We start from the raw sequence: 19,572 nt of genomic DNA, 5'->3' as shown, positions 1-19,572 counted from the left end.
GGATACACATATCAGACATTGTTTCATGCTTCAGCAGAGGCAAGTCCCTCAAGCAAGCCTTCTGATGAGCTCCATCCATCCATTATTACTCTCTTCAAGAGTTCCCTTGTTTAGCTTGTGTCCAAAAAGGCAAAGGACCTAACTCCAACCTTTCTGCATGCTCAGATTACCTGTGGTAGGATTACAGAATGGTTTGGGTTGGGAGGGGCTTTAAGATCATCTCATTCCAACCCTGCTGTTTTAGGCAAGGACACCACCCAAAAGACCAGGTGCTCTGAGCCCTAGGATGCCCTAACAGTGCTGCAGCAAGCCATACAGAGCGAGGACGGGCACTGCCACCTCTCCCGTTGGAGACATTTCAAGCCTTTGATCCCAACCAGACAGCTCACACAATAACCGAGTGCAACACCAACACATGCTGCAGCTAGAGAGGATCGCAACAGTCAGTGAGAACCTCATCTACCCAACCCATAAGAAGCCTGAGTTACACTACATCATAGCTGTGGACGCCACTAACATGATAAGATACCCAAAAATTTGAAACTATAACTGACATCCTTCTGTGAACTTGATTCCAGAACTACCTGCCTGATGGCCTGCAGCATTTCAGAGCCTCCTCGACACAAGTGAATCTTCATCTGCTGAAAAGACATTGACAGAAGGAAGGCAGTAATTTCAGCTTTACAAAAAGAGTAGCTTTTCACATGTAAAAGAAAAAAAGAGTTCAAATAGACATTACGAGGGCTCCCCGATTTCATCTGAAAACAGACACTGCACACAGAGGAACACAGAGCAAAGCTCTCTGCTGAAGTTGCACACTATTACCAAAATCATGAGTCCACAACTCTTTTAGTGGAGGCTGCAATACAGAAAGAATTTTTTTCTTAATTGGGGAATTTAACCTTAGTTACTGGATTACCTGCCAAATTCTTTTCAGCTTTCACGCTTCACTAAACAGTATTTTGCTCAGTACTCACAAACCCATTATTACACTAAAGAAAATGGGGAGCAATTAACATACAAAATGATAGCTTTAAGGTGGTGCTGGTTGGAAAGAAAAGTATTTTTGAATAGTGTTGTCTACAATTAGGTGAAATAACCAGGTTCTGGGAAAAAAAAACCAACAAAACAATTTGCTAAATCATTTCAGTAATGTCTATTCTACAGCTCGTGATTAAGGCTCAAGCTAAAGCAGCTCTTCAGAAAGCTCAGAGCAAAATGCCTTTGAAACATCTCAGTTGAGTTCCTACCATGTGGGTTGCAACCTAAAAGCCAGGGCTCCTGTTGGGTAAACCCTGTTTATAAAACATACATGTAAAAACAGACTAAATCAATATAACAGCAGAGACCAGTGCTGAACTAAGCTCAAGTCCCCCAAAAGAACTGAAGAACCAAAACAAGAAGGAAACAGAATTCAGTAGTTTTCATAATGCACTGCACAGCGCTGTGCTGATGCAACTGGTCTTGCAGCTCAGAGCACTACAGCACTACACGGAATACACAAACAGAAATAACAGAAAAGTTACTGGCATGCAAAAAAGCAGTTGTGCAAGGGTTTATCCTGGCTTCTGAACCGAGAAGGAGAAATGATTAACTGTATGTGAACAGTTAATCTGACAAAGCAGGCAGACGGGAGCAAAGATGCAATCCCTCATTCCTAGCAGTCTGTACTCAGCTGTAGGACCTCAGCTGTCCAGTTATGTTACAGAAATACACCTTGTAACATTTGGGATTTGTTTTCAAAAGCTACCGTGATCCATCGTAACGCAGCTGATCCACGTTCATTGACTTTTATCAACCCTTTGCCATAGATTATTTCTAACCTATTTATCATCGCACATCTACAACCATGGACATATCTGCACCAGCAGCTTTTAGTCAATTCCCAGTAACAACAGCCCTTTGTATTGTAAATGAACTCCTACACCACTATTTTTCTTGGCTTGAAGGATATTTAATATTTTCTTCAAATGACAGAGCAGTCTGCTAACCTGCAACACTCTCTATTTTGGGGATCACACCTATCTCATACTTTCCTCTTTAAATACACAGCCTAATAACGCTTTAGAATAATACCTCCCTGTATTCTGTGTGAAAAAGGCTCAGGAAGAAAACCACTCCCGCAGAAGCATCTCTCTGCACAGCACAACAACTGCAGCGTACATCCCATGTTATCACACAGGGGCGGTGCCTGTTTACCAAAAATGTTATTGAGCTGTTATTGAGCTGTTACCCCCCAACACACCCACCAGCAGCAGCTCTCAGAAGCATGGCTTATTCTTACGCCCTGTTTAGCACAGCTATCCACCTGCTTTGTCTTCCTGTGCAGTCCCTGAATTATCCCATAAAGTGAAGCGCATGCGGTGGCTGCAAAGCCCAAATGGAGAGACAGACCTCGCCCGAGGTCTGACCGCGTGTGCCATCAGAACATCAGCACATAACGCAGAGAACCTTCTTTAGAGGGGGAAAAAACCCACAATCCCCATTCAGTACCACGACCCAAACCCAAACACACGTGCATTCTGCTGTACGTGTGCGTGCGTGCAGGTCTATTTCCTCTTATATTTGAATTATGTAAAGGCATCCTGAAACTTAAGGCATCCGTGGGCTAATCTGGAAGTTCTTCAAACGTAACATCTTCACGTAGAAAACCGAGAAGAGCCAGGAGCTCGCTGCCGAACACCAGATTCTAATCTCCGATTAAAAAAAGCGTAATTTGAATGAGCTGATGTTCCCGAACGATTGAAGCTCCGTTCCCAGCACAGCTCCTACACAAAATGCCGTTTGCAGCGAGCAGCCGCGCGGATCGCAAGAGCGGCTGCGGGGCTGTCATTAGCGGGAGCTGTGCGGCGATACGGCCGAAAGCGCGAGGCCGAAAATGACTCGACGAGTAAGGCGGCCTCGGGAAGCGTTTTTCCACCTTTCTGCCGCTTCCGAGGGAAAAAAGAAGTCAGAAAGAGGCCCCGCGCGGAGCTCCCGGCGGCGGCGCGTTCCCTCAGGGCGGACGCAGCTCCGCGGAGGGCCGCCCCGCTCCCCCACCTGCAGCCGCCGCTTACCTGACGGCCACCCGCACCGAGCTCTCGTCCTGGCCGGCCGACATGGTGCCGGGCGGCGGGCAGCGCCGCAAGCGGGGCCGAGCGGGAGGAGCTGAGGGCGGCGGCCGCGGCTCCGCTCACCTCCCGCAGCGCCGCGCTCCAGCCATTTTAGGTGCCGGAACGGCTAAGGTAGAGCCGCGGAGCTCGGGGCGGGACCGCCGCTCCTCTGCCCCCGCCCCGCTGCGGCCCCGCCAGTCCCTGGGCGGGGAGCGCCGTCGCGCCGTCGCTCGCTCCTGCGGTCCGCCGGCCGGGGGGACGAGCCCCGGGCGCCGGCCCCAGCCCCGGGCCCGCTCCAGCCGCAATGCGTCACGGCCCCGCCCCGGGCCGGCGGCCGGCGGTAGGCACGGCGCGAGCACGCGGCCCGACGGGAGCGCGCGGCGCTCGCCCCTCGCCGCCTCCTTCCCGCCCGCCCCTCGGGAGCCGCATGCTCGCCGGCCGCGGGGCTGCCGCCGCCCGAGCCCGGCGCTGCCGGAGCCAGACACTGCCGGAGCCCGACGCTGCCGCCGCCTTCACCGAACGCCCTGCGAGCCGGGTGGGCGGGCGGCGTTCATTCCCGATGTGAATAGCATCTCTGCCGGGAAACGAGCCCGGCTATTTTGCCCCCAAACGATCCGCATTCCTCGGGAGGATTTTCCATCCGAATAGGCCCGTTTGGGGAATAGTAACGAGATGCTAACAAGCTCGCCGTGCGGGCGGCCGGGCGTTGCGGCGAGGGCTGCTCGGCCGCGCTGTGCGCTCCGGCGCGGTGCTGAGCTGCTGCAGAGCCGCTGCGGCCCGTCCTGGCGAGCAGCGTCGTTGGGCTATCAGCCGTTATTTACATCGCATTTACAAATCCAGCTAAAAATAACGCTTAAGCAAACACGGCAAGCACGAAGGTTATTATGCTTTGGCTCTCGCAGCTTCAGTAAAGTGGATACTTTCTTATCCAAATGTATCCGATGCTTCTTTTCTGCTGACGCGGTGCTAATGTAACAAAGGCATTAAAGCCGAATTTGCACTTGGGCAGGATCTCCTGCTGGGTGGGCCCCAGCACGGCGGCCTCACCCTGAGCACGCGTGTGAGCTCTCGCGTGTCCCAGGTCGCTTATCTCGGCCTGACCGCATCCCTTCCTCTGTGATCTGCATTGGAAACGAATTAAGCGAGCTGAGTCTGGCAGAGCTCCTCCTAAGCTTAACGTTGCTACGGATGGGTCAGTTTCTGCATCTGAACCGTAAAGGATTTACCCTCATGAGGAGGATTTGTTGTCCATATTGTGATTAAAGAGAAAGTGATAAGGAGGCTGTAGGGAGTAGTTTGGGTAGTAAAATGCTTCTTAATTATGTTTATTTTGGTCCTACCTTATCATAGGCATTTTCTATCTTAAATACTTCAACCCAGTGCAACACTCCTCTGAAACTGATATAGCAAATTACATGTAGCTTCCTGCCATGTTTCATGCAAGTTGCCTCCTCTTTGTCCATCCAGATGGAAAGCAGGAAAAAGACATAGCTTCTATCACTTGTGTGACACATTTTCTCTGCACCCCCATTTCCAGAACGTACACAAGCCTTTTGTTAAAATGAAGTGCTTTATTTTGGCTTTTCTTCATTCTCTGAATATAAAAAAGTATTCTGCTATAATGTTTACTGGCTCGAGAAAATTACAATTCTTCCACTTTTTATTTCTTAAAAAGTAGGTGCCCTCTGCTCTCCAGCACCATATTCACCTCACTGAAGGATTAACTTCAATAAGTTAGGCACCATCAGTCCCTCTTCTTCGTTGTGTAAGTATACAACTGTATCACCAACGTCTGATTTATCTTTAATAATGCTGTATCATAACACTTACAGACTTGTGAAATCTCAAAGCAAAAGAAAGAGCTGTGGAAGTCCCGGTTCCCGGTTCCCCTTGCCATGCCCACAATAGGACCTGCACATCTGTTCACCTCCAGATCAGCTGTTCCCACAAAGGACACAAACTGCAGTGCTGGGGAGTAGCAGGAGAGTTTCTTTCTGTGATCCCTGCACAGAGGACAGTGAGGGACGGCCCTCTCTGGCAGCAGCACTGTGTCACAGCTGGTGCACTTTCACCCCCTCCATTCTTCTGCCACATGACTCAGTGCCACATGCCATTCACTGGGGCAACCAAAGAAAGATCTGCATTTGTGAGGGCAAGGGCTATGACTGACAAACACAGGCACACACACGCACACACACTCTACCCAGATGCTGAATCTCCTCATGGAGTTCGTCAAGCAAACATCAGAAACTATAGAGCCTAAAACTGTGAGCTGTACACGACCTCAATGAGCATCTCAATAGACTGCAGTGCAATCAGCCACACTAACGGCAAGCAGATCCCACCTACGTGTCCAAGACCTGTCTTGAACTATGTCATGCCTGTGGACTACTTGTCTAGCACTGTACCAGTTGATTATGAAATGGCCTAATTAGAGTACCGCAAGTCCACTTAAAATAGTGGAGCCTTCACTTTAAGTATTTCAACTGTGACAGTTTTCTAGTGCTCACTAAGCAAGCTCAAACAGAAGTTTAGGAGTTATGGCCATTGTAAGGGGGTTAGCCGTATCTTCTTTGACCTGCTGAAAAAATACCATTTAGTTCTGAGAAGAGATTCCATTAATGGAACTAATAAAATGTTAGAGAAATTTATCCTAACATTTCACAACCATGAGGATCTATCTCATAATATTTTGATATTGTTTTGTTTTTATTTAAGATTTAATTGAACAAAAAAAGGGACTTGATGGTCCTGGTGGACGAGAAGCTGGACATGAGCCAGCAGTGTGCACTTACAGCCCAGAAGGCCAACTGTGTTCTGGGCTGCATTAATAAAGGGGTGGCCAGCAGGGAGAGGGAGGTGATTGTCCCCCTCTGCTCGGCTCTTGTGAGGCCCCACGTGCAGTACTGTGTCCAGGCCTGGGATCCCCAGTACAGGAAGGACATGGAGCTCTTGGAGTGGGTCCAGAGGAGGGCCACTAAGATGATCAGAGGGCTGGAGCACCTCTCCTATGAGGAAAGGTTGAGGAAACTGGGATTGGTTGAGGGAACAGGACGGGAAACGTCCGTTTACAGGGGTGGATAGTGATAGGACAAAGGGGAATGGTTTCAAACTGAGACAAGGGAGCTTTACGTTAGGTATTAGGAGGAAATTTTTCACAGAGGGTGGTGACGCACTGGAACAGGTTGCCCAAGGAGGTTATGGATGCCCCATCCCTGGAGGCATTCAAGGCCAGGCTGGATGTGGCTCTGGGCAGCCTGGTCTGGTGATTGGCGACCCTGCACATAGCAGGGGGGTTGAAACTCAATGATCATTGTAGTGCTTTTCAACACAGGCCATTCTACAATTCTATGATTCTATGAAAACCATATCAGATTACAGCTTCACTTTCATTATATAGCTGTCATGTTCAATGGTGCTTCTTCTCCTAAGTAGTGGAAATGGCTAGGATATCATCTTATTAATGAATATTGTCTTCTTGAATTTGTATGATAAATAAACTAACTACATACCACCCAGAATGTATTCCATAATTTTGGAAAGACACACTGTGGATCCTAGATATGTATGCAAACCCCAAGGAAAATATGCATTCTAATGAGTAATTTTTTTTCTTCACATTTACATGGCAATGGGGAAAAAAATGAAGAGATTTTTGCTCCTCATGTAAGTGGTCACAGATTTTCTCTGTTTTTCCTTGCCTGAGTCTGTCATAATTCTATAAACTCTATGACCCAACAATTAGCGGTATTCCATCATCATCTGACACAAGAAGGGTGACTGGACTCTCATGAAACTGGATTTCAACTGATGTTGCTGATTGAAATCAAGTCAGCAATATCCATTCTTTAGCAGTAATCACTCTATTTTTATGAACACTAAGCTCTTTAACATTGAAGAATACAGCGCTTCCAGGTTTATTCTTGGCAAGGTCAAAACTCTGTTTGTATTTCCCATGTGATGCCTCAGGGTTTCACAAAACTTAAGCTTTTCCGCAGCCAGCCCTTCAAAGATCTTCTCCCCATGCTAAACTGAACTAGAAACTGTTGCAACTTGATTTTGATGGATTTTTTTGAAGTAGGTTTTTCTTCTCTGGCTTCCTTATTTCAAACTGCAAGTCTTTGGAAGTAGTTAAGCTTATCGAAGACATCTCAAATGATTTCTATTTTCTTCTCATCACTCACAGAGATTTTTGATAAAGCACAGAGGAGAGTGTTAAGCCACTCCAAAGTGACAGTCAGGAAGGTACCATGCGGCCTTTAGTTCTAATAAATGCCGAAAACAAACTGATGAAGAAAAATGTTTCTTGGCTCATATAGGATGGGGGAAGGTACATTCAGAGTTGAGAAGGAAGAAGGGAGTGCAAGATCATGTTTGCATAATCAGAGAAGCAGCAGATAAGGAAAGGAAACAAGCTGGTTTAGCATAGACAACTGCGGAGGAAGGGTGTTAGAGAAAACAGAAGGGATGGGGTGGAGAAGGAAGAGGGATTTCTGGAGTCAAAGCCAAGTGATGGCTCTGCAGGGTTGTTCCTGGAGCTCAGGAAGCACTAGGAACCTCCAGAGCAAGAAAAAATGAAATGGATCTTTCCTATCTACCTTCCAGAAACTCAATGAACTGGAGAAAATACAATGGAAAGAAACATGACTAAGGGATCATATCTGGAGCTGAGAAGAAGATTCAGTGGGAACAGAGTTGCCAGCTGTACAATCGCATTCAATGAAGAAATAAGAATTTCTCCATGAACTAGTGCTTTCTGTGCACAAAAACTGCACTGTATCACTACACCACTGCTAACAAAACACTACAAAACTGTAACAAAACAGTCATTCTCTTCTCTTTGCAGCTCAGTGTGTTTGTGCTATGTAACAAAAATGTGCTGATACACATACACTTGTTTTTCTTTCTTCAGGACCCAAATATTGAGATAGCTTGCACTAGTACAACTGTAGACTACACTAAGATGGTTATACCAAGATAAATGTTTTGATATAAATATATATATTGCATGGAGCTGTGTAACACACACAAATCGCTGCTGCTGGACTAGAAGACATGAAGAAGGCTGAAATACATCTCTGAATAAATTCTCCCCAAGAGGGATCGTAACAGATACATGGCTCAAGAACATGCATTTGTCTAGGATGAATTTGCCTTCTAAGTCACTGAGTTTTAAGAATTTGTTAACTGAAAGTTGGAATCAGCTTTTTACAGCAAAATCCTGTAAATTTACCCCGCCGATTGGAAGTCCTTTCAGGTACTACAGAAAGGATGTGAATAATGGAGGAGAGAAAAAAAATAGATCAGACAGTTGTGTTTACAATAATGTAATTCATTTTGATGATTCGTGGTAACACTATTCAAATCTGGGACAGTATTGGGAAGGTTATAACCCAAGTCTGAGAAGGATGAGGTCTTGCTGTGGCTCTGGGCTATTAAACACCTTCCAGTGTGCAACCAGTCCCTGCAGGGGACTCTGTACCATGGATCAGAAATGTGTGTTTCTAAGCCTGATATTTGGGCCTGACTCACTGATGTCTTGATAGAATCCCAAATTCTACTAGATCAAGATAACAGTGTTGCACTTTCTCCATGCTAATGGGAAAGTCTAAAAAAGTCTCCAAGGAAGAGCATATTAGGCCAACTGTCTTGCAGGTTTGAGCCAAAGCAAGCACAGTTCTTCTCATTCCTTGCATGAGGAAATTGAGGCAAGAAGAAAATGAGAATTGGAGATGTCCATAGAAGAAATGGTTGTCAGAACCGGTATCAGGGCTGGTTCAGGGGCCTGTGCTAGTGTTGTTAGACCACACCTTAATGAGATGAATTATTAATACAAAAGCTGCACGGGAAATTCATTTCTGCTGCCTCTCACCAGAACCAGCTGTTCAGACTTGAATGCGTCAGAGTTGCACAATACCAATCTTGCCTTTAGGATACAGTTACCCAACATGATGGGCTTTTCATAATATCCCTCCCAACAGTATCCTCATCTTTCCTCTGTCCTTCACCCTTCCCCCATCATCACCACGCTGTCAATTTTGGGTTCAGACTGCACTTGCAGAAGGTACCAAAAGGCAGCAGTCCCACACACACAGTATCTGTGGTGGCAAGGCAGCCTCCTGTCAGCATCTGTGCCAGTCTGCTTTAGATAAGACAAAAAATTAGCTCACATGTATAAATAGTGAGCATCGAAACCCTGGCACATTCCAGATTAAATCAATTTTAAGTTCTCCACCTCTGGGAAAATGCTCTGATGAAATTAGTTCCAATGAGGTCAGGGAAGTTTCCGTTTTCCTGCAGAGCCTGCTGACAGCTAATAGTAGAGGTAGGTCAGTGGGCAGATTTAGCATCGCCCTATCCTTCTGTGTTGCTCTCACAAACCTCCTCCTGTATGTATTCACAAGACATAGTGTGTTTAAGCCCCAGACTGTGAGTTCCTTGGGTTTGTGCTTGTTTTACAATTTCTTTAAAGACAAAATCCCATTTCCTAATTGGTGTCCTTAGGCATTACCGCAACAAAAACAATAAATAGTAATAACAAAAATAAGGATGGAAGACAGGTGAAGAAATGCCTAATTTGCCTGCACAATACTGGGACCACAAGCCACAGGCAGCGCTGGAGCTTGGCGAAGAGCGAGTGGGTGGTGTGTCACCTGCAAAACAGAGGGTTGGGCAGGCAAAGAATGGGTCTTGCAAGAACAAACTGAGAGTCTTCAGCTTGATAGCATCATGGAATTTAGAAATTAAGGGATGACAGCTGTAAATTAAGCATGGCACAAGTTGTTTTATTCTCCATATGCATGCAGACTGGCTTGGCAATCTCACAAACTCATGAAATTAAAATAAGTAGTTGCAACAGAGATGTGACAAGCTTCATATAAGAAGGAGTTTCCAGATAGAGCTTGCTATGGAAGGACCACTGCTATAAGGAAAGAATTGTGTTGTGGTGCAGCAGCAACAGAAGCCACTTCTAAGGTCTGTGGCAGCCTGCAAGGCTCACTCTCCTTGCCAGGAAAATCTGTGCTTCCAGCTCTCCTACCCAAGGCAGAGATGAGACATCACCTTCCTCTGGAAGAATGCAGCATGTTGAGCTTTGCTTTCCTTAATACTTATTCAAAGTAGTTTTCATACCACTCACTGCATATGTATCGTTTGGGAATGTTTGGGCCAACGGATAATAGGCAGAACAGCGAAGGACTGAACTTATTTCAGTTTGTTCCCATGGACAAGGTGCAAGTGTACAGTTTGCTGCTGAAATGAGACAGCACAGCCCTGCACTGCAGCAATGAACTTCTGGAATCCATTGCCACAGGAGGCTGGGGAAGCAGACTATTAGCAGGCATCAGAAGGGATTAGACAAGATTTGTGAACAACATCTCCATTACCAGCTAATAAAAGGAACAGACAGGTCAATGCCTGTGATCTCAGCAGTCTGGGCCAGAGGAAGAGGTCAGGTGTATGTGCAGGGACCTCACAGGCCTATCTGGGTCTGGGTCTTCAGATCTGTGCTTGGCCAGCCAGGAGGGCTGTTGTGCAGCTACACCAGGACCATCACCAGTGCTGGGCACATGTGGCATGTTTGGGTTTTGGTCTGACCTAACAGGACATCCATCTCCTGTGGTTTGGCTGGATTAAGTGCCTAAATAGTGCTCTTCCCACCAAAGTCCCATGCAACCATGATGCGCTTGAAAGGGAACTGGCTTTAACAAACTATCACTTAGGCTCGGAAAAATAATTGATACCAAAGGATGGAGAAAAATAGAAATTCCATTACTACATTAGGAATTAAATAATTGTTTGGATTAACAATTTGGAATAACACCAAAAGGGCTCACTCCAAAAAGTGCACAAAATCAGATAGTCCTTAACTTGGCACTGAAAGAAAGAGTGGGCAGCCAACCAGCCATGACTTTGCAGCAATCCCTTTTTCCAGCAGAAGGGTCTTATGCCATTTAACTTCTCCTCCCACCATTTCTGAACATCTCTATGGCCCTTCTGTGGACCTTTTCCAGCTCTATCTTGCCTGAGATCGGGTGGCTGCACTGGAAGCTGCACACATGATTAGGCACACCATGGATATTTACCAAAGCACAGCAATGCACTCTGTTTTTCCCAGTCCTTTTGCAAATAGGTCCTGAGACTGTGTTTGCCTGCTTGACAGGCACTGAGCTGACATGCAATATCCCTAATCTAACATCTTTTTTCCTGTACTTAATGAGCTCTTTTTTTTTTTTTTTTTTTTTTTTTCCCAGAATGAAAAATTGTTTTCTTCTGTCTTTGTGTCCAGAATTTCTTTTACTGCTCGTTATCCACGAGTTGCTTTGTCTTAGGGGAACTTTCTAGACTTTTTGTAACTGTTGATGTCATTATCCCTTCATCTGCCTTTTCATGGCAAATACAGATTTCAGCAAAGATTCTCATGAGACTGCTGATAACAGCACTGACAGATTTGTACACTGACAAACCAGAGGCTGCCTATAATAAACCAGCAGGAATGAGGAAGCATTGTAATGACAAGGGAAAAGATAACTTTTTATATATAGGCATACCCAGCTAAATAACAGCCAGAGAGTACATAACTAAATAAACAAATACGTGGAGAGAGTGAACAAAGGGTGGGTTAGGGTGGAATGCAGACCATGGCTGAGAAGGGCATAAAGGGAAAGGCAACATGGACTCAGGAAGAGATTTTTTAACAGTGACTTGTGTGCAGATAGGAGAGAATCTCTCTATGCAAGTAAGATTCCCTCACTGCCAGGACACTGCAAACAGCTCTGGGAATAAAGAACCTGAAGCAACCTGATTGCACGGCGTGACGGATGTCTCCAGGCTTACAGGAGATGACTAATCAACACAGGAAAGCATTGGTTTTCACTTTATATTTCTGCTTAAGGGTTTTCTCTTGTTTGAGTCAGATCCTGACGGAGTAAATAGGGCGCAACGTCGTTAAAAAAAAAGAAAGAAAACCAGAAAAAGAAGAAAAGCCCATTCTTCTCACAACCCATTGAGTAGTAACTTAGTAGAGAAAAGAGCACCACCTAGTGCTACTCGCTGTTTGCTGATGCCATGCTGTCCTACGCCCTTCTTCCTTCCCATTTCAGCGTTCTCCCACCGTGTGCTGCTCAGCAGCAAGGGGCGTCCCAGCTCCCGAGGAGGAGAGCAGCTGGTTTGCCCAGGGCCCGACATCTCTCCGTTCTGTGCAGCCTGAATGAGGCAATGCCTTGGGCACCCCGTTAGCATAATTAAGGTGGTTGCTCTGATTCATTCAGGCCAGATTCTACCGCCCTTACTCATACAGAGGAGATCTGTGCCTCACTGATGGGCCCTGCTGCTTTCACTGGACTGAAAACCATTAATCAACGCTCACAGAGCAGGTTTGGGAAAGCAGACGACCAGATCCCTCCACCTTGAAAAACAGGTGGTGTTCTTTGCCTTTACCTTCTGATTCTACACTCGTGCCAAGCTTCTGAGCTTGTCTTTATGCATGTGAAAGCTCTATGCTTTTTTACTGCCTTTTCTCAAATCAAAATATGCAGGAGGAAGACCTTCGATGAAAACATCGCTTTCCATGAGAGTTGCCTTCGCTGTCATTAAGATGGATCATATGTAACTTTAATTCTTTTTTTCTGCATTTATTGTTAAAATCCACCTTGCTGCCTTTGTTTATGTCTTTTGGTTATTAATCCATACAATGTTTGTATTCATATTTTTAACATTGAACACCTTCTGTTCTGACTCACAGCTTCACGTTTTCTGTCACAGTGTAATTAAAATATCACAAGAAGGGAAGAAACAAGTAAATCAACTCAGAATGATTCTGCATCAGCTGTCATTATGTATTATGTAAATAGGTCCTGACTTGAAGATACTTGTAGCATTGGCTATGTGGGTTAATTTACATAAGGATGTCTATAGTAAAATGTCATTTAAATGTCTTCTTCCATTTACATTTTTGAGTTTCCTAAGTGATCTTCATGAGCCATGCTACCATGATTCATTTAATCTAGTAGATACTAGATTCAATTAATCTAGTAATGGGCTTATGTCTTCCATCTATGAAGCTATTCAGCATTGCACTGTACATCCCGACTGGAAGATGATAAAAATCAGCTTTTCAGATTTTTTCCACATCCTCTGATTTGCAAAACAAAATTTTTTTGTAGAGGTTTTTATTTCTACTTTATAATCCTGCATTTTTCCCTATCCAGCAGCCTTCTCAAAAGGTGTTCTTCAGCTGAGAATGAAGTATCTGGGTTATCTGCACCTTTCTGCCATGTACCTGTACCTTCACTGCTGCAACCACTGCCACCACAGATACCACTTGTGACCATTTCTTACCTGCTACAGGATTTTTCTTTTCAAATTTTCAGGCGACTTGATTTGGGTGCTTTTCTTTATAGGAATGCTTTTCTTTTAACTTTAATGAAAGGAACCTTGATTTATTCTAATGTATTTATGCCCTTTACTAAGAAAAGTCAGCAGAATTTGCATGTTCTTGTGTGTACATGCGGACATACACATATACTGTTAAATAAGAATGGTACAAAGTGTGAGTGTGGTCTGTGAACATACAGTGCCCAGTTACTGCTTGGGCTCCACGGGACATCAGTGGGGAGGTTGCCAAATAAACCTGATGCAGGACGTCTGTAACCATCCCACTGGGCAGGTTTTTCTCTTGAAAATATGTATGTGATATTACACGAAGGACATTCATATCAAGACTCCTTGGCTCTAGAACAGACATGTCATGGCATGGATGCATGTTTATTAGAGCACGTATACATAGGGCTGATGTCTGTAACTGCAATCACCAGCTACTTGTTAATGGGAACTACCAGCCAGGTACATTGCACTGTACTCCCAAGGATGCACTGCTCCCTCCACAAGCACACAAGTGAAAAATGGGGTCCCAAGAGCTCACACTACAATGACATGGGACACGTGCAGGGCTGAACACATGTCCAGATCACCAAATATACACTCCTGACCCAATGTGTCCAAGAAACTCCAACCATTGTGGCCATGCTGAAGTCTGTGGGTGAGCAGCGGTTGACATCATGGCTCTGTAAGGGATATGGTGTCAACACAATGTCATGGGATGAAATAAGTTGGAAAAGGCTGGCTCTGGTTTTGCATCTTTCCTGTAGTAGCAACTGTGGGGAAACTGGGAGTGACTGCAGGGAGTGTTATCTCATTGCACGTGGGTTTGATTCTGTCATTGCACTGAGCAATAGAATTTAACATCTATTCATTGTTGTACTAGTGACAACATAATTAGCTAATTAGTAAGGACTAATTGTTAAAAATACTGTACTGCAGCTAACCTAAATAAAATAGCCTGTGTACTTCTTTCTGGGAGAGTTATGAGTTCATGCTTTTCTGCTTAGGAATCAAACAAACTCGTAAGAAGTAAAAACAAAACCAGCAATTCAAAGCCAATTCATACACTGCTATGACTAAACCAGGTGCAATAAGGGACTGGCAACTGCACAAAGGTTGTGTTTATGGCCTTGTGCAGGGCACAGTGTGTAGCCAGGAGCAGGCAAGATCCCTGCTGGCACCAAGGGTTCATTACTGCCTTCCACAGCCTGACACCAAGGTTTGGGTTCACAAGGAAACCAAAGCCACCAGCCCTGTCCTTCAGACTGAGCGGTCCTCCTACCTGGTCGGGTCCACTGACTCCGCACATAAACCAGAGGCACCTCCAGGGGCTGGGGAAGGAAACCTCTGCCTCTTAAAACAGAGCAGCTGTGTTAATGTCAGCCTGGAAGGGCTGGGTTCCCAGGACACCTCTTTCTTTTCCTGTGTCCACTCTGGGAGAGGTTTTGCAAGGGTGAGGCCCTTTGCAGACAAGAAATCAGAGTCCAACTGTGCTTTAGCCACAGTTTTTGCAGGAGGAAACAAGTGACAGCTATTTAAAAACTGTGACAGACCAAAGATTTTTTTGTTCCCAGACTATCTGTTTCTAGTTATGGTTTTGTTCTGTGTTTTCAGCCGGCATATAATTACCATGAATTATAGAGCAGAACAGGGTGTGTGTAACCACACCTCGAACAAGCTGGTTCTCATTGGCTTGAGCAATGGTTGGAGCAGCTCAGGTTCCCAAGCACAGCTTTGAAACACAGTCTGGGAGGCCTGTGCAGAAAGCTGGGCTGCTTTAAAACTGATCCAAGTGACATATTGTACCCCTGGTGACACTGATAGTGCACACCATTGCTCTTCAATGAGCCCTGAAGCGCACATAGAAACATTAAAGCTCAAGCACTGCAACAATATTAAAGAAGATACAAACACTTGCTGACAATTACTTTTAGCATATGCCTGTTAAATCCTTCTTTTCATGTTTGGGCAGAGAAAATACCCATCTTGCAGATTTTGAGCCAGGACTGTATCTCAGTTTAGGCCTTAGACTGTCCTGTGGCAGAAGTCTTTCATTCATTGGAAGCCTTCAGGAAGCGTCCTAGAGGCTCAACATGTGGAGGATTTTAAACTGATGATGCTGAGAAATGCTGAAGAGCAGACCAAATCTGTGGCTGAAATGCTCAGTAGCACAGCATGCTGGCAAACGGCCACCCACCCCACTCGGCTGGGAATCGCTGCTGCTGCTCCAGCCAAAATAAGAGGTAGCTCATTATCACTGGATAATAAGTCCAATTATTTATGGCAATAAAATACGTAGGCAATATATGTTGACATTTCGCCTTCCAAATTACTTATTTCAGCACAGATCTCATTTTGCAGGTAGGATAATACAACATGATGTAGAAATTAGTCTGAGAACCTCTTAGTGCTTGTGCTTCTGGCTGACAAAGCAAACTGCAGAGAATTAAACCTGCTCTCCATGCAGATGTTTGCAGGGATGGTTGATGGGTGCGGGGCACGATGAAGCCTCAAGGCTCTATAAAGAATATTTCCATACTGATTTCAATTCTAATATCTTTCACTACAGGAGTGAAGGTTTCCAGGTTGAAGGCCTTCAGTCAGTATTTGAACACTGAATTAACCAATTTACCTGGGAAAACTGACCACATTTTACTGCTGAGTGAACTGTGGGAAAGTTCTGCCTCATCTGCTGCTTTGTTCAAGATGAAATGTATTGACACGGAGGCCTGGAAACGGGAAACATTTTTTTTTTTCTCTGAACTGCAGAAGTCTCTGCCATGAGATATTCCTCAGACCAAAATCCAAAGTAATATTCAGAAGACAACAAGGACTTCCTGTGCAAGGTACTCCTGCTAGGTAGGGTTAGGTAAGCGGCTGAGCTGCTAGCTGCCTGTACTTTGCAGTGCAGAGTAATAATTAACAGTGATAAATAAATACACATGCCAAAGTCCAAGCCACATAGTGAATAACTGCCGTCATGGAAAACATCCCCCATGGGCAAATTTTGATGTAACTGTCAAAATGGGGTGTCAGCTAAAGCAGCCCGTTCAAACTCCATTCAGGCTCCATTCAAACCCTCGGACACCAACCAAAGTCAGTGCATCCCCTCGTGCACTCGGCAAACCCTGAGTGCCATGGCAGCCAAGGGAACCCAGGGCATGCTGCCCTTCACTTGGAGGACAATTCCTGCCTCTAAGGCCCTTTGCCATGAAAGCCTTTGTAAAGCCTTTTCTGCCTAACCTTTAAGGCAGGAGGTGACAAACTGTACTTAATGCTTGTGGGCCCAGCTCCCAGAAGCATGCCGCACACCACCGCCCAGTTCGCAATTCAGTCTTCAGCAAAACTACTGCATAAATTCCTGCAGGATGCTCCTTTACATGGTCTGTCCTTCCTGTAGATTTTCTGTCTGAACTAATAGCACATCTTTTAACCCATCCATCAAGTTCTTTCAGATAAATCTGAACCTTTATCTGTGTTGCTATCTTCAGCCTTGTGCTGAGCTATCTTCTGGTGCCCAACATGCTTTATAAATTGATTTGTGGGTAGCAAACGCTGTGATTTATGTGCTATCACATTGCCCTCTTCTTAGTTACCAGTAAAATCTTGAGAAATCTCTTCCAAGGGAACTGAAATTTGCCAGTCTTGGCTCAATTCGAAGATATATTGTTGCTGTTAAATTACATAGATATAGATAAAAGAAAACGTTTTCTTATTCTACTAAACATCAGCATTGCCATTCTTGTAATTTTATCAAGAAAGCCAAAGATTTGATGTTTTCCATAATGCCCCAGCTCCTGCATGCTCATAATTATGCAAGAGTAAAACCATTCCGTGTTTTAAGTTCTTTACAGAGAGAGTGGTGAGGTGCTGGAACAGGCTGCCCAGAGAGGTTGTGGATGCCCCGTCCCTGGAGGTGTTCAAGGCCAGGTTGGATGGGGCTCTGGGCAGCCTGGTCTAGTATTAAATGGGGAGGTTGGTGGCCCTGTCTGTGGCAGGGGGGTTGGAGATTCATGATCCTTGAGGTCCCTTCCAACCCGGGCCATTCAGTGATTTTGTGATTTTTGTAAAAGAAAGTATCCAGCACTCATATTCACAAAGTGAAAAATTTAGATTAGCCATATTTTGAAGGCTCAGAAATCTAAAATACACAGATAAAAATATCCAGTATTTGTTGTTTTGTAAATATATTGCTATTTTCAAGCAGAGATTTTTGAGGTGTGGTGCTAGCAAACCTGAAATCTTGCTACATTTCTCTTCACCTAAGTATCACAAATGGAAACAGATGATGCAAGTTGTCCCCAGCAAGTAGCACCTAGTTGTGAAGCATGAAGAAACAGGTTTTGAATCACCAGGGAAATGGCATCAAAATACACCTGGGTAAGAACATGCAGGGAAACATTGCATCACCTCCTGTAAGTCGCATGGCCAGCTGGCTGTAGCATGTGACAGCACTGCTCTGAAAGACATGCCTTCAAAGCTTTTGGATGCAGTACAGGTGACATGTCTCAGCAGTCATGCCAAGTACTCATCTATCCTCTTCAGTGTCCTGTGTACAACTGTGTCTGCTGGATGCACGAGAAAGACTGCCAAAAAGGCAGACACCAGAGAACTTTACTCATCTGTTTCCCAGGCTGCAGCAAGCAGTGCTGTAGGAACATTCCTGTCTTGCCGTTGCATTCAGGATACATGCTTAATACATGGGACATTTGTAAAGATTTATACAGGTGTCATTCATTGCTGAGAGGTGCTGTGTCCACACGAGGCATAACAATACATCTCAAAATGCCTTATTAATGGATAAATAAAAAGTAATTTCACATCAGTTTGAGATAGTTGTCAATGCACCAGGAGCCCTCATGCACCACTTTGTTTCTCAGCCACACAACAACCAATTAGCTCAGCTGATGTCCTGCTCTGGGGACAGTCTCCTCAGAGCAGAGAAGAGCAGGCTGCTGAGGGTGTTCTGTTGATCAGGGTCTTGAATTCAGCCTTGTTCTAATGATTTGCTGGAGGTGGACAGGCTCAGTGTGGGATGGAAGCAAGATCTCCCCACAGCCAGGGGAGTGGATTTCCAGCTGTTCTACCTCACCTCTACAGTTGGTTAGCAAGTGGGGCCCTGCCTGGCAGTCTCACTTCTCTGCTACCTGGGGAGTGGCTCCTTAATCCCATTCTTGCTTGACTTCATGTCAGCCCTTACACAATCCCTGGCAGCGCTACGAGGCATCTCTGTTATGTGAACACCCCCAGAGCTCTTATGTACTCAGCTTGAAACAACTTCAAAGATGCACTGCTTCTGGCCTTCAGAAGAAAGTTGCTGCTGCCCCCAGAGAGGTAGCACTCCCTGGCTTCCCTCCTTTGCCTTTCCCTTCCCTCAGCCTCTTCACTTTCTTTTCTCTCCTCTCCTCTGATCCCCTCTCGGATGCTGGTCCTTTAACCTCACCATCACAGAACTGGGACCCATGTATTTCTCCTTTCCTGGCTGCTTCCATCTTGGCAGAGACCCCCAGCAGGGAGGCGGGGGCACTGGCAGCTTTCCACTCCCAGAGGCCTTGCAGAAGGACACCCTGCTACTGCTGCTGGCCTCTACCCCATCCTTTGGTGGGAACAGGAGGACAGAGTGGTCAGGGAGTGGCCAGGCTGAAAGCTGAGCCAGTTCTCACCTCTTTGATCACAAACCTCGTAATGGTTGGATATGTTTTTCCTGGAATTCCAGTTCTGTGGAAGTAAATAAAGAGGAAAAAAAGCAACCTGTGTTCATGGCCAGAGAGTAAAGACTGAAAATATGAAACAAACTCAGCGCCGTGAGGTGGGTGCGTGTTGCTGCCATTTTGGTGCAGCCTTCTGTTGGGGCACCTTTCCTAGCACCTCCTCTCAAGAAAGCCAGCCTGGATGTAAGCAATGGGGCTCAAAACTCAGTCAATAAAAAGAAAAAACAACTGTTCACAAGGGGAAAAAAGTATTTTCTAAAATATCTGACCCCCCTTATTTTTGTTTCTTTCACCGTGGAAGGATAGGGCTGGGAGCCTCAGGAGCCTTTTCCCTCTAATTCTGGCTGTTGTCTTCAAATCTGCCAGTCTGAGGACAGACAGGCAGCGCC

General features: G+C 45.4%; 1 protein-coding gene across 9 annotated transcripts in view; it reads right to left on the bottom strand.

The window, feature by feature from the left end:
* Nucleotides 1–3,441, bottom strand: part of KIF21A (kinesin family member 21A) — an 83,467-nt gene extending 80,026 nt beyond the window's left edge. For 7 of the 9 annotated variants that reach the window (XM_085217520.1, XM_085217545.1, XM_085217553.1 and 4 more), the window contains exon 1: nt 3,057–3,440. In XM_085217520.1, the coding sequence (XP_085073646.1) occupies nt 3,057–3,100 (44 nt within the window). In that variant the 5' untranslated portion in view covers nt 3,101–3,440. Of the gene's footprint in view, nt 1–3,056 lie in introns of all 9 variants that reach the window. The other 2 variants (XM_085217499.1, XM_085217528.1) reach the window with 1 other exon arrangement.
* Between the last annotated feature and the right edge of the window lie 16,131 nt (nt 3,442–19,572).

The sequence above is a fragment of the Meleagris gallopavo genome, chromosome 1 (genome assembly GCF_905368555.1).
Source record: "Meleagris gallopavo chromosome 1, MGAL_WU_HG_1.1, whole genome shotgun sequence".
In the NCBI taxonomy this organism is placed as follows: domain Eukaryota; kingdom Metazoa; phylum Chordata; class Aves; order Galliformes; family Phasianidae; genus Meleagris; species Meleagris gallopavo.
The sequence above is the reverse complement of the archived record's forward strand: the minus strand, read 5'-3'. Positions and strand labels throughout refer to the sequence as shown.